This window comes from Mus caroli, unplaced genomic scaffold (genome assembly GCF_978045245.1).
Source record: "Mus caroli unplaced genomic scaffold, Mus_caroli_1 scaffold_15, whole genome shotgun sequence".
Taxonomy (NCBI): domain Eukaryota; kingdom Metazoa; phylum Chordata; class Mammalia; order Rodentia; family Muridae; genus Mus; species Mus caroli.
The window spans coordinates 100,763,739-100,778,673 of NW_028227270.1; the positions used below are offsets into that span (position 1 = coordinate 100,763,739).

At 42.6% G+C, this 14,935-nt stretch overlaps 1 protein-coding gene across 3 annotated transcripts in view; it reads right to left on the minus strand.

Moving 5' to 3' along the window:
• Elmo1 (engulfment and cell motility 1) overlaps positions 1–14,935 on the minus strand; it is a 510,326-nt gene that overhangs the window by 380,827 nt on the left and 114,564 nt on the right. For all 3 annotated transcript variants that reach the window (XM_029468421.2, XM_029468420.2, XM_021180510.3), the window contains exons 3-4: positions 10,820–10,860; positions 9,783–9,855 (exon numbers count right to left, since the gene is read on the minus strand). In XM_029468421.2, coding sequence (XP_029324281.1) covers positions 9,783–9,855; positions 10,820–10,860 — 114 coding nt within the window. The remainder of the gene's footprint in view (positions 1–9,782; positions 9,856–10,819; positions 10,861–14,935) is intronic.

The following is a 14,935-nucleotide window of genomic DNA, read 5'->3' on the forward strand; positions in this document are numbered from 1 at the left end:
CTTTCTTCCTTCCCTCCTTCCCCTTATGCTCTTGTCCACACCCAGCTCTACTTGAATAACACAAGCTGAGAGCATCTAGCTTTGGTTTTGGTCACAGAGAGCAGAGAATAATGAAACGGTTGCCCAACTGTCAAACACAACCACTGGTAATCAAAAAAAATCCTTTTGTCAGGTTTAGCGAATGCTTTAAATATATAAAGCAAGGTAAAAATAATACAGTAAAAACATCATCAAGAGAAGAAACAAAGTATCTGATGTCGCATGAATGGCTTTTTATACACACACACACACAAACACACAATTACTCACAAATAAAGATGCAAACACATTGGGTCTCCATTCCTAAACTGAGGAAGAAAATCTAATACCGATTTAAAAATAAATCTCTCTGATGCATAAACACAGGAGCAGGGTTGTACTTAGAAGCCTTTCAAGAAGACCTGGCTTTGGAACATACGATAAGAGACACAGGCCCAAGCTTGGAACTGATTGGTTCGCTAATGAGTTTTGCCTGTCTGTTTAGAAAGGGTGAGCTGCTGCCTCCGGGGTCATTTACAGTCAGAGACAAAACCGTGCCTTTCACAGAAGTCTGGGAGGAACTCTGGCTTTGGAGGAAGTGAATGTGTCCTTCATTCTGCAGCTGAGCACCACACCACACAGTTAAATGTTTCAGAACCTGAGTCAGTCTGTTCACTGGTTTGGTAGCTGAACTGCAGAACATGGAATCATGATGACCTCTGGCATTTATCTTTCCCTGTAATTCTAGAAGCAGCCATATCTTACCAAGCAGAAGCCCCAGAACCCAGGCAAACAAGGCATCCATCTATGTAATCATCCTGTTATAGCCAATATCCACGAGTCAGTGGGAAACTTAAATAACATGTCATGGAACCCACTGCCAGCCGAGGAATGCTGACAGCGTCACTGCCCTTCTGGCTCACACCCCCTCTCATTTATGTGATTCAACTTAGACAGCCTTTTCTCTTCATCTTGAAGTTTATGCACGTCCAAGTCCCTGCTAAAGGAAAAACACTGAGTAATTCAAAATGAGGGCTTCTATCCAGTTCTCAAACTGTAATTACAAAGTTCCAAAACCACCCAAAAATGTTTTTAGAGATTTCAGAATGTCTACTGCCAGTTTAAGTTGAGTCACTAGAGCAAGGACACCAGAATCTAACAGAATGTAAGTGCTCCTGACTGCAGCGGGATTAGCTTTCCACTGGCATAGCCAGTGCCAGGGCTGGATAAAGTCAGGACAATCTGAAGGCTCTGTGTGTGTGTGTATGTGTGTGTGTGTGTGTGTGTGTGTGTGTCTGTGTGTCTGTGTGGTTTGTGGTGCATGTGAGGGAGTGTGTGTGCATATGATGTGGGGGCTACGGATATATGTGTGCTGTGTGTATGTGTGTGCTGTGTGAGTTCATGCATGTGGTATATGTGCATGTGTAAGTGTGTGTAACATGTGTGGTCTGTGTAGGGTGTGTGTTTCAATTTGTATATGCCTGATGGATTCACAAAAGGTAAACAGAGTCCAACAGTAGTAGCTCTACTCTACTGCAATCATCCTTCCAGAACCAAGTACCAGACACACTCTGTAACTAGCACTTCACCTTTGATTGAACCCCTGCCTTTCATCTTCAACTATGGAACTGGGAAAAATCCAAAGTGGTTTTTTTTTGGTTTTTTGAGACAGGGTTTCTCTGTGTAGCCCTGGCTGTCCTGGAACTCACTTTGTAGACCAGGCTGGCCTCAAACTCAGAAATCCACCTGCCTCTACCTCCCAAGTGCTGGGATTAAAGACGTGCGCCCAGCCCAATGTGCTCTTAAGGAAAATATTAATACTAACAATCTTTGGGATTTCCAATTAGAGAAACTAAAAGTGTATGGGTGAGGGTAGGGTTGACAGACTAATTCTCAGCTCCTGGTTCACAGGCTGCAAACAACTTAGAAGAAGACCTGACCTGTTTCCAACTGTTTTCCCTGTGTCTGTTCCTACCTGTGTTCCCAGTGGCTGATGCAAACAGTTATGTCTAAATGTTCCCACGCTTCTTAGGAAATGTATCACAGGGTGTGTTGAGACTTTCTCTTCATTTAATGAAAAACAGTATGTGGACTGCGGGAAGGGAGTCAGCAATACTTTCAAGTCAGGGTCAATGTCTTCCTTTCTGGAAACTTCTGTATGCATATAAGCTGATGAGTCTTTTTTGCCTCTAGATCCTCAGATGCAGAGGGTACACTTCCACCCACCAGGTTGTAGCAATAGCCTATATAGACCTGCACTACTTAAAAGTGCTAGGGTATTTGCTATGGAATACTGGCAATAAATCTCTAGTTCTGCCATGAAGTCTGAAAACTACTGTTTTAGAAGACAGAAATATCCTACAGAATATCAAGGCTTTGCTTACCCCCCCCCAAAAAAAAATGAAGCATGACAGAAAACCACTGTGTTGTAGGTCCTGTGGTCCTCACAATGACAATGGTCCCCATAGGCTCATACATTTCAATGTTTGTTCCCCAGCTGGTGGAACTCTTTAGGAAGGATTAGGAGGTGGGGCCTTCGTAGAGGAAATATGTAACTGAGGGTGAGCTTTAAAATTTCAAAAGCCTATTCCAATCCCAGCTAGCATGCACATATTCATCAGCTCTGTATCTCTCTGTCTCTCCTCCATTCTTCCTCCCTCCCTCCACCTCTATTTTCTCTCACTTTCTCCCTAGTTCTACGGTTGAAACATTAACTCTCAGCTAATGACCCAGTGCAATGCCTGCCTATCTGTTGCCATGCCCCTATCATGATGAGTCATGAAATCATCCTCAGAAATTGTAATATCCAAATAAATTTTTTCTTCTATAAGTGGTCTTCTCCATAGTGTTTTGTCACAGCAAATTAAAAAAAAAATCACTGAGACAGTTATATTTAGGGTGTATGAATTTTCGCTCCATAGCAACAATAAAGAAACAGAGTAGAAGTGTTGCATTCCACACAGCAATGTTCTAATAAGACAGAGACTTAAAGTGGTTCAATTATAAACCTACCTAATTCAAGTTATATTCACAATACTCTTTAAAACCCCAGGCCTTGCAGTCATCAGGGATATCCACTAATCTGTCTTCAGAATGAAACGTCCAATGAGAACAAGGACTTCTTTTTATTTATCTTACTCAATCCATCGTACACTGAGCTGTCAAATATAAGAAAAAAATCCCTCCTTCCTATATTCTGCACACTGATCTACAGGAAAATATTGAATCTATTTTCCTACTTTTTCCTAATACAAGTTAGAAACAGTATATATAATTAAAATTAGGAACCCTTGTACAAGAAGTCAATTCTAAACAGTAAGTTGAAGTTGGTGTGTTAGTTGGGTAAGTATATTCTGATATTTTATATGGCTAGGAAAATAGACTTAGGAAAAGATCATCTGAAATAACTAAACATTCTTATGCAAGTGCAGGCTTTATAGCCAAATAAGTTGCCAAGGAGGTGATGAACAGTAAACTTCATGAAGGCAGATAGTTCTTCCTTTTGCAGCCCTAGCTAGTCTGGGACGCTCTTGAAGACCAGGTATATTCAGAGATCTACCAGCCTTTGCTTCCTAAGTGCTGAGATTAAAGGCAAGAGCCAACACACCCTGATGAAAGTAGATATTTCGACTCTGCTATCTGGTCCCATTTTCTCCTTGAATTCAAGAATAGAAACCAGCATTTATGCTAGTCTATGTGCATTCCAAGCTAACCCTGAATTTTTTTCCTATCCACAATGAATTGTTTTGTTTTTTTTCATAATTTCTGCCATTGACTGACTTATGCCTCCAACACAATCAATCAGAATAATAATAGCCCAAACATTTGTGGTCATGTCCAGCTTCAAATTACCTCAGAGCTTTCATACAGTTTTAGAATGAAGCTAAACGTCTTACAACACCCTAAAAGGGCCTGAAAAGTTGTGGCTTATGCACCACGGTCCAGCCATATTTAGCCCCTTAGCCTTGGCTCTTGCTGCCTGTTCTTTGTAAGTAAATAATCCAGGTGTGTTTTGTTTGTGTAGCTTTATTATTTGATTAGGTTTGACTTGTTTTATCTAAGACAGAATCTCGCTATGTAGACCAGGCTAGCCTCAAATGCAGGGCAATACTCTTACCAAGGCCTTGCCATGAGAGTTGGCAGCCAGCTACTAATCTGAGCCATGTTACTGTTGTCCATACAAGTTTTGTTGGACAATACTGTTTTGTTTGGACAATACTGTTGTCCAAACCCTCTGTTTTCTTTAGACTTTCACTTAAATAACACTTTGTTGAGGACTTCATTAAGTTCAGGCACATTTTTCCTCTGTGGCCCTTACTGCCATTGGAATCAAGTGACTGGAGTCTGTGCGAATCAGGAAGACTGGAACTGTTGAACTGTACACAAACTTAGCACTTAGCGCAGTGCCTAGAACACACTGGGGGACTTACCATGTCTTCCAGAGTCCTATGCTTGACAAAGTCTGCGAATAGATAGTCAAGTAGCTAACACAGCCACTATAAAGCAATGTTAACAAATGTCCTGTTTCATCACAAAGCAAGCAAAGAATTCTGCAGCATGCTCTGCAGAGGAGACACCTGCATCGGGTGTCAGAAGGAAAGAAGAGGCCAAGGAGAGAAATGCCTGGAGTCGGGAAACCCACAAGGGATAAGCATCAGGGGAAAGTGGGGTACAAGAGCTTTTCTCCCCTCTCACACATGATTGGAAAGAGCCAGGTCTGGAGGAGCTACCCAGCTCTGCAGGTGTAAACATACTCTGTTCATACCTTACTGAGGTGTAAAGTGTGTTGAGGAAGTAACAATTACTCTTGATCATAAGAATCCTGATTCTTACAGAAAAACCTCCCTATGCCAGAAATTTTACAACCTCCCTGGGCTTTCGTCTGCTCAAGTTCAAAGCTTTGAGAAGGTTGTCGATTTCCAATCACAAAGAGCAGTCAGTCCATGGTGGTTTCAGTTACTCGGTAGGGCTGACTGATCTCAGACAAGGAGGAAACACAGGAAAAAGAAACCTGAGATGAAAATGAGGACCGGATGCTTTGCTCCTCTCTGCAGAGAGAGGAGAGTGTTGGTGTTTGCTGCATACTGGTTTTATTCTGATGACTTATGACAATGACAATGACAATGGAATGTGCACAATAAACTTGTAGGACAGGATGCCCTGTCCCAGAAGGCCACACAGAGCTGTCAGGAATCTGGAACATCCAAAGAAAAAACAGAGCACTAGGAGAAGGGGGATAGGAGAACACAGGTGTTCCTCAAAGAGCCTCACTTCCTCCCAGAGGCTCCAGGGGCAGCTTTGCAGAGAGCTCCTGCATGAAGCTCATCACATCTGTGATTACAAGATACAGGATTTATTGAATTATGGGGATGGATCTCTCTACTTCATATGTAATTGAGTTGGTCTTAGCAGAGAGGGAGCAAATACCATTCTGCAAATACGGCACAGCCTCAGTTCATCAAAGTCATAATGCTTCCTCATAATGCTTCCTCCGGTGTATATAGTTTGGAGGGGCCCACCCCTTTCTGCATACTTATTAAAAAAGGGCAAGGCAATTTTCTCATTTCCCTTAAAAAGAAGAAAAATGCCAATAGTACAATCACAGTACTTATCCCAGATGGTCAGATAATCTATAGCAAAGGCAGGGAAAAGGTTTGTAACTCTCTAGTAAGTTAATGGAGGTTACACCTGATGTCAATTCCCCTAATACACTAGTACAAGAAAGTCACATACTGACACTGCTAATGATGGTTCTGTTGTCCTGTGACTCCTGAGGTAATTGGAATCAGGATCACCATGTCAGCAAAGACAGGCGATCATCAACACTCAGCACAGACAGCAGAGCAGTGGCATTCCCTCAGCTCTGGAAGCAGACCTACCAAGGCCAGGCTGGGCTTGATCACTTCTACTGTGTCGGGCTACACAAACTGTCTCTTGACTTTTCTTGGTCTCACTTCCCTTATGAAAATGAAGATGCTTACCTCACTAGATTACAGTGACGGTGATCAGTGATCACTAAAACCATGTGCACTCTCTCATACCATTCTGTCTCAAAAGAGAAATTTCAGTGATACAGTCACAAGTGCATGCATGCATGCGTACACATGCACACACACACTTGCACACATAGACAAACACACACACACACACACACAGAACCACTCATCTATTCTGAAATTTACGTTTCCGAGACAGAATTTGAATTTGCAAATAGATGCATCTCACAATTGCCTACAATTTTTCAAACTACACCTCTACAAAATGTTCCTTAACCCACTACCACTGAAACCCATGTTAATAGCCCAATAAGCCAATGAGAAGTGTTTTAGAAAATGGATTCAGATAACATGAGAAAAGTAGGCAGAGGATGGGTTCCTTCCTGAAAATCTTTGGGAGAAACTCAAGCATCCCTCAGTGACTTCATATGTTCTCATGTTGGGCCAGGCCTAGACAATATTTCCCTTTTAAATTACAGGTGACTCTTGTCAAGGAGAGGAAAACCATCTCATAGTAAGTGAAAGTCAGAAAATAATGTTATATACACCTTCAAAAGTTAGTCACTGGTTACCATGGTGATGCAGATATTACCTAACAATTCACTGGGTTGTAAGTATCAGGAGAATTTTAACTATGCTATTTTAAGAACGGAAAAGGGTCTCTATTTTTGGAGAGAACTAATTTACAAGAACTTAGATGCAGACAGAGGATAGCCCAGGTTTGACCCCCAAAGGGTCAAGATACATTTTGTTCTCCTACACTGCATGTCTAGCTCTATGCCTTGCAGAGGCACACACAGCTGGAGGAAAATAGTTGTGACACATTATTTACAAACCCAGGACTATGACTGGGAGGATGAGAATTCTCACTCTCTAAACGCGTAGTGAAAGGCTGATCTTTGTGACCACATGCTGAAGAACTGATGACAGATGGAAGAGGGAAGTTCCTTAGAAACCAAACAGAAAGAATGTCTTAGGCAAACAAGATTCCCCTCCAAAAATGATAACAATGCCTCAAAAAATAATGAACGTCCCCCTACTCTTAGCAGTTTGAATTATCTGGATGGATATGACTTTTAACTAAAAAATGCTATCAAATCTCTTCTGATGCTATAAAAATCATACTAAGAAATGAAAGTACATATACTCCTCAACCCAGCCTTGTAACTACTTTGGGTTAGAGTGCATCATGTCCCTACTTTGGGTTAGAGAGCATCATGTCCCTACTTTGGGTTAGAGAGCATCATGTCCCTACTTTGGGTTAGAGAGCATCATGTCCCTACTTTGGGTTAGAGTGCATCATGTCCCTACTTTGGGTTAGAGCGCATCATGTCCCACAGATAGAGGTCTGGCTCTTTAGAAAGGAGACCTGTCTATCTCTGAAGCACCAATGCTCTTTCTTCCTTAAGAAATCCCTAGCTGTACTATACCAGCATTCTCAGGACAGTCCCAGAAGCAATCCCAGGAAGTTTAAATGGAAACTTCCAGATGACAAGCTCACCTGGTCAGTCTCTGACATTAAGATTTGAAAACCTGCCTTGTGAAAGGTTCTCTGTCTCTCTGTTTGTCTCTCTGTCTCTCTCTCTCTCTGTATCTCTCTGTGCGTGTGTGTGTGTGTGTGTGTGTGTGTGTGTGTGTGTGTGTGTGTATCTCCCTCTCCATCCCTCACCCCCATCTCCCTGAGATAATTATGCTCTAGGTCTTCCTTAGCTGCCAATGAACAATGAATTAAGGCCTTTAACCAATGATAACAAGGGATATGTCAGCCACTGGGGAACACAGGTCCACATACATTAGTCAAAGGCAGGGCCTCAGTGACACAGTGGCTTATTTATCACAGGTTGCAGAATCAATCTACATGTTTGATATGTGGGTATTTAAGAAAAATATTTCACAAAAACCACAGGAGATTCACCCTGAGCTATTCTGTTGTATCCTCGTGTTAAAGACTTTGCAACCATCTGAATCAACTGCACTGGCCTTGGCTGATGAATGAAACCACAGCGATAAAACGTCACTGCCAACGTTCAACTTTTATTTATTGATACTCTCCTAATCTCACAAAGGGTAGCATGCAAATTAATAGGTGCCACCAAAAATAAAAATAGTAAGAAAATAATCAAATGGAACTTAATTATTTATGGACTAAGTTAAAGTAGCCAAGGGTATACTAAAAGATAATCAGCGCCTGCCAGAAAATCTAGTCCATGCTTCCTCTCCATCTGCAGGCAGGAATATGAAAGGAAAAGTTGTTCACTCTTGAAAGTCCCAGTGTCCCTTCTGGAAAGACAAAGGCAATTTTTGAAGGCCATTCCAGGCATCTAACTTAAAGGGCCCCACCTACAGAAGACTACTGACTGGAGGAACAGCTGCTGAGACACAGTGCACACACCACTGTTTCCACTTCCCACCTCCATCTGATTTATGATGACATTCCTAAGGTCATCCCGGAAACTGCTGACTGGGACAAATGAAGTCTACCGTATTTCAGAGCCTGAGGTCACCCACTTCTCCATCTCCAGAGCATCATGTATTCCCTGATTCCAGCATCAGCCAGGGAATCACTGGTAGCCTGGCCTTACCAGTTTCTTCCCTCCTTCCCCACCAGCCCCACATCTATGAGGACACACGGCTCCTATACACCATAGCAAGTTCTCTCAAGAACTCAGTGGGATACTAGAGTGTTTCAGAAACTTCTAAAGATGAAGTTCTAGAAGCACAAAGACCTAAAGCTCCTTCTTAACTCTAGAGTCAAGATGGTGGTCTAACCATGTGACTTCAGTGGCTCATTTTTCACCTGTTAACCAAGTTCAATATTATTATATTGGAGTTTAGTCTTGAAAAAGAAAGATCAGCAAACATAGGTAATTCACTTGACCCAGCTTCTAACAAAAACAGAAGATCAGTAATTGCTAGTTTTCCTTTCCCTATCAGAGGACTTTTACATATTTTTTATTTCTTTCAGAGTCATGCAAAGTCTTCACTACGTCTCAACCAAACTTATTAAACAATGTCAAAATGACCTAGGAAGAAAGTAAGTTCCTAAGAGCCATGGAAGGGTCACTGTTCAGATGATGCCACATCTCACAATGTTTTTTGTCATTGGACCAAGTACATTCAATATAAAACAAAATAATGGAGAGAGATAAATCTCCAAAAAAAGAGAAGTAACAGATAAAGTATTTGCTGTAGAGGAAGGATTGTTCAGCAGGTACAGACACTTGTCAGCAAGCCTGACTGGTGGAGCTTGGTTCCTACAAGCCAGGTGGTAGAGAGAGCCAGCTCCTGGAGGTATCCTCTGACCGCCACACCCTCACACGCCATGCCCTCACACGCCATGCCCTCACACACAAATAAAGAAACTGTGTTTAGTTATTTGTTTGTTTGTTTGTTTGTTTGTTTAAAATATAAAGAAAGTAAGTGTGGTTGGATAAACAAGACTCAGAAACCTGCTTGGACTTCACTCTTTGTTTCCTCCTTGAGACAGAGTCCTCTATGTAATCCTGCCTATCCTGGAACTCTTTATGTGGACCAGGCTGGCCTCAAACTCACAGAGATTCACCTACCTTTGCTTCCCAAGTGCTGGGATTAATAAACTTCACTCTTGAATATCCTAAAAAGTATTTTTTTGATACTAAAGAAGCAGGTTTTGCTGTATAGACATTATTATCACAGAGGGTAAGGACACAACATTTTAACTGGCTCTAAACGGAAGAAGTAGCCATGATTTACCGCCCTTCAGTGTACGAGCCCCGGGTTATGTCCTACCTTTTCTGTGATGTAGAAGTTTGAACTATCAGCGTGCTGCAGAGCAAAATATTCATGGTTGGCAAGAGACCACCTTTAAAAGAAGAGGAAATGATCAAAAACATGAAAGTGGTCATTTCTGCTTTAGTGGGTTTTCAGGGTTAAGATGAATTAAATCTAGGATTAGATTTGGCCCAGTACAGTACATGTTACAAGGCAGTTTCCAAGACAACAAGGCCTTAGCCTGCCCTCTCTATCCAGATAGAGCCTGCCATCTCACAGGTAGACTGACTAGGCCGGTTCCTGCTTTTAACAGTTCATCTCTAACACCAGAGGCAGGGTGCGTGGAACATTAAAAGCAACACTCTTTCCTCTTTTAAAAGACTGAAGCAAGGAGAAGAAAAACAAAGGACATAAACACAATTTACATTTTACATTTAACATTCTTCAGTTGTCTCTGAATACTAAACTCTCATCTGGTACACCTGGCACAGATTGGAAATGCTCCAGTTAAGGATTCTGCATCTTGTGCAATTTATCAGGAATATACCAGAGTCCCAGCTCTGCTGTGCCAGTCACCCATCTGAGGTAACTTTCAAATGAATTTTCCCCTTGCCTTGTCAGCTCAGGCAGCAAAGTGGGCAAGCCTCACCGGGGCGTGTGAGGCTCCACATCTTCTCTGGCCTAGAAATCCTCTCAGGTTCTTTAGATGGAGTGTGTGCTTAGCTCCAGCAACCTTGAGATTGCCCCCTGCTGGGAAGGCCAAAAGGAGAACAGCTTCCTAAAATCAAGGAAAGCTAGCCTCCTGTGCAGGACCCACCCCCAGCTCCTGCACGCTCTGCTCTTGGAGGAAGAATAGCTAAGAGTGGCAGGATCGGGTGCCACTCACACACAGGAACTGAGTGACTCTGGGCAGACTGAGCAGTGTGTTAGGAACATATGTATGGTTAGGATTATTTATAGTACTGTGAATAATGTTCACCACTCTGCTGCAAATATTTTATTTGCCTTTTATGTATAGACTAGAAAGCCTCAGCCAAGCTCCAAGTTCCACTTACCCATCGCAGACTTCCTTTATAATGGCAGACAGTGGTTTTTTCTGCAAAGAAAAAAAAAAAAGGAAAAGGAAATACGGTTAGTTTCACTTCATTATTTTAAACAAACAAAAAGGAGAAACTACTAATAAAAATGTTTAACTGAGGAAAGTTTGCAGTTGCTCCTCTTAGCTGTCAATGCGTCTCTTACTTTTTCTCAAGGTAACCAATTACTAAGTGTTATTATCAAATTTAAATAATTACACATTACCATTATGGTCCTTGTTTCTATACTTAGCATTATCACCATATTTAAGTTTGTCGTATTAAAAAACGGGAGCCTGCAAGGTCAAGGTGGACCCAGAGTTCCTCAAGCTGTTCGTGGGTCAGGCAAGGTTTCTGTTGGTTTTATGCAAACAACCTTCAGTTCATGGTCTCTTTTAAGACTCATTTTTCAATTATGTGTCTATGTGAGTGAGAGTGCGAGTACGTGTATGTGTGTGTAGACAGAGGTGACTATAGCCCCGTGGAATTGGAGTTGCAAATGATTAAGAGCTACCCAGTGTGAGTGCTGGAAATGGAGCACAAGTCCTCTCAAAGAACAGTAGGAGACTTTAACTACTGAGATGCCTCTCCAACCCCTGATCCATGATGCTCTTAGGAAAACATGTAGCAGATGGGATTGGGAGAGATGAACAATTGTTCTTGCAGGTATGTAGAGAGTTTTCACTCAAGTGTGGCCCTAGTAAATGCCACTTATTCTGCAGCATGAGCCACCAGGGAAAAGAGCTCAACAGGTGGCTGGCCACAGCTGTGCTCTTGCCCTGCCGGGCACAGCTGTGCTCTGCCTCCCCAAACACAAGGGAGGCAGTGAGGAGTTCTAAGCAGACACTGCCTGTCAGCAAGAAAGAAGGGGCGAGAGGGATGTGTCATCCAGAACAGATCCCAGACAAGGGGCAGACATGGGGAACAGAGGAAGGCAGGTCACAGAGCAGTTAGGGGCTGCCAAAGTTACCCAGTGCTCCTGCCTGTCTGAAGATCGGTGTGGGAGACTGTGACTCTGGCTAACGAGCTCAGACACCGAACTTACTGTGTCTGCAGTGTAAACTGCAATCTTCTAAACATGACTAGCTGATCTGTAACTGAAGGTAGCCGCTACCCACCCCTAAAGGCTGTTATGAACACTAAATGGTTATTACTGAATAGTAGTTATTTTACAAGCGCAAAAAAGAGACTTAAAATGGTTAGGTTCTTTGCGATGCTGACAAAGTGTTGCTGACAAAGCTCATCCTTGGCTTTGAGCAAGAGGCTACCTGTCTACAACTGCTCCTGAGCTGATTCACAGGGGGCCCCTGCGAATTTCACCTCCACGTCCCCCTCTGTGGGTGCAAAGCAGGGTCTGTTTCTGCCTACAGCTATGCATATAGTGGGTGGGGAACTACTTTTCTTTTAAGTTTACCTTTTGTTTAGTTATGTAGATACATTTGAATTGATATATGGCACCTGCACACATTTATAGGGGAGAGCACGGCATTGCAATACATGTTTCACACTGTATAGAAATTGGCTCAGGGTAAGAACACATCTACTTAGACATACATCATTGCTGTGTGCTGGGGATACTTAAAATCGTTTTTACTAGCTGTTTCAAGATTTTTCAGCTAATTATTTTTGAAGTTATTCTACTGTTCTTCAAAACATTAGACATTGATTATTTATTTGTTTATTTATTTATTTATTTATTTATTTATGGGTTTTTTGAGAGAGGGTTTCTCTGTGTAGCCCTGGCTGTCCTGGAACTCACTCTGTAGACCAGGCTGGCCTCGAACTCAGAAATCCGCCTGCCTCTGCATCCCAAGTGCTAGGATTAAAAGTGTGTGCCACCACTGCCTGGCTGACATTGATTAGTTTCCCTGTGCTAGAGCAAGATTTAGTGATATCACATCACATACCATCCTTCAATACCTAGCACACCCATAAATTTGTCCCTCCTATTCAACTGTGCCCCTGTCCCCATTAACCATCCTTCTCCATGCTGTGCATGTACCACTTTCTAGTCTCTGCTGAATGCTATTTAATGCTTAACTTGAAGTTATTCTAGTGTCCTCATATAATTTAAAACGTATATTTGGCTTTTTGAATCTAACTTATTTCACTTAACATAATGTTCAGGGAAACCAAGAATTCTTGAGAATGTTTTATCCTGAGTTGATCGCCTTTGAGAATAAGAAATGTTGACTGAGGTCTATAGTTAAATTATACACTGTAGAACTCCTGGGCCTTTGCCAGGGACTCTGCAGTAACTGCATCTGTGAACTGGAAAGCAAATGTGTTCTTAAACCAAGTGGCAAAAAAAACTTTGGAAACAAAATTTTCATAGATACAGGCCTGTAATTTGAGAATGCTGGAGGCAGGGGCAAGAGGATCTCAAACTCAAGATAGGCTTGGGTTATACAATAAGACTATCTCAAAAATAAAACCAAGGCATATCAACCAAACAACACCCCTTTCTAATAAGATAACAACTTTGTATTTCTAGTTGGCAGACCCCGTCAAAATATGGGGGTGTAAGGATGAGTCCTATCAGTCCCATATTCCCAAAGCTTGTGCCCTCGAAGAGAAGACACTGGTAAGGAGGCCAGGCTTCAGTCTTAAATCAAGCCAAAAGAGTGGTTGCTGCAATAGCACAAGGTTTCCAAAATCCCTGTTCTGAACCAAGCCGACCCTCTAAATCCAGGATTCAGACAATGACTTGGGTTTTAATTCCTATCTGATCCATAGATTCAGAACAGACATCACTGGGATACTATTATATCTGGAACATTCTGAAGTTAGAAATATGAAAAGAATAAAGACCATGAAGCCAAATAACCTTACAAACCCAATACAGAAAGATTAAACAAAAACTCTCAGCCGCGGGAAAGGGAAAGGAACAATGGTGAGCTGAACATTCAACATGCATCTCAGCCAATTAAAATGACTGTTACATAAGGCTGGGGCGAGTGAGTGGAATATGCATCTCAGCCAATTAAAATGACTGTTACATAAGGCTGGGGCTGGCCCCATGGTCCACTTTCTGACCCTTCTCTTAGCTGCTCTAATCAAACCTTAATCTAATGACCTACAGCACTTCACTCCTTCCTTTTCCTGTCAGCTTCATTTGACATTGTTTCTGGTCCTTCCTTTGGTGACCTACTTTCCCCACAATCCGTGTTATATACCCTTTCAATAAAATCCAAAACATACCTCCTTCCTCCCTTTACCTTAGGCTTCCCAAGTCCAAGATTTGGTGCTGGTTTCCCATGCTTTTACTGGTCAACCCTCTTTGTGCCCACTGACCAACAATTCCAAGTGCATACCTCTGTTGCTAACATCTCTCTCAAAATTCAGTTGCACAGACCATAAAAACACTGCTTCAGTTTGATGATGAGCAAGATGGCGTCACTGGGATTCCCTAGCTAGCTCTGCATCTAGGTGAGTGTACCACACCTCTCACGTCCTCCTTGTCCTACCTTGCCATGACCCCTCACCATTACTGTGGCACACAACCTTCTGTGACCCTTCACTCTCCTTGCAGTGCCTCTTCCACTCTGACCCTTTACCTTCACTTGGCACATCACCCAGGGTAATCCTGCACCCTCATCCCTAGGGCACTTACCCACTATGACCTTCCATTATTCTCACTGGAGCACCTCTCACTCTGTGACCATTCACCCTCTCTGTGGCACCCAGGCCACTATGACCCTTCTTCACCCTCACCTTAGCACCCCACCGTCTGTGGTCCTTCAACTCACTATGGTACTGAGCTCACAATGACCCTTCACCCCCACTTTAGCTGCTACCTTGTGACACTTGACCTCATTGTGTCACCAGTCTACTGTGACCCTTCACTGTCACTGAGGCATCCCACACACTGTGACCCTTCACCCTCTCAGTGGAACCCCATCCGCTATGACTCCTCTCTCTGTCTATGGCACAAATCCACTGTGGCCCTCCATCTTCACTGTGTGGACTGCCAGCTAACTCCGACTTCCATGCCCATGCCTTTGGCAGGTCTTCCAGGCACATTTTAGAGAATGTGTTCTGCTTTTGCCTTCCTCTGCTCCCTTCCAGGACACAAACACTTACAAGATACCATTT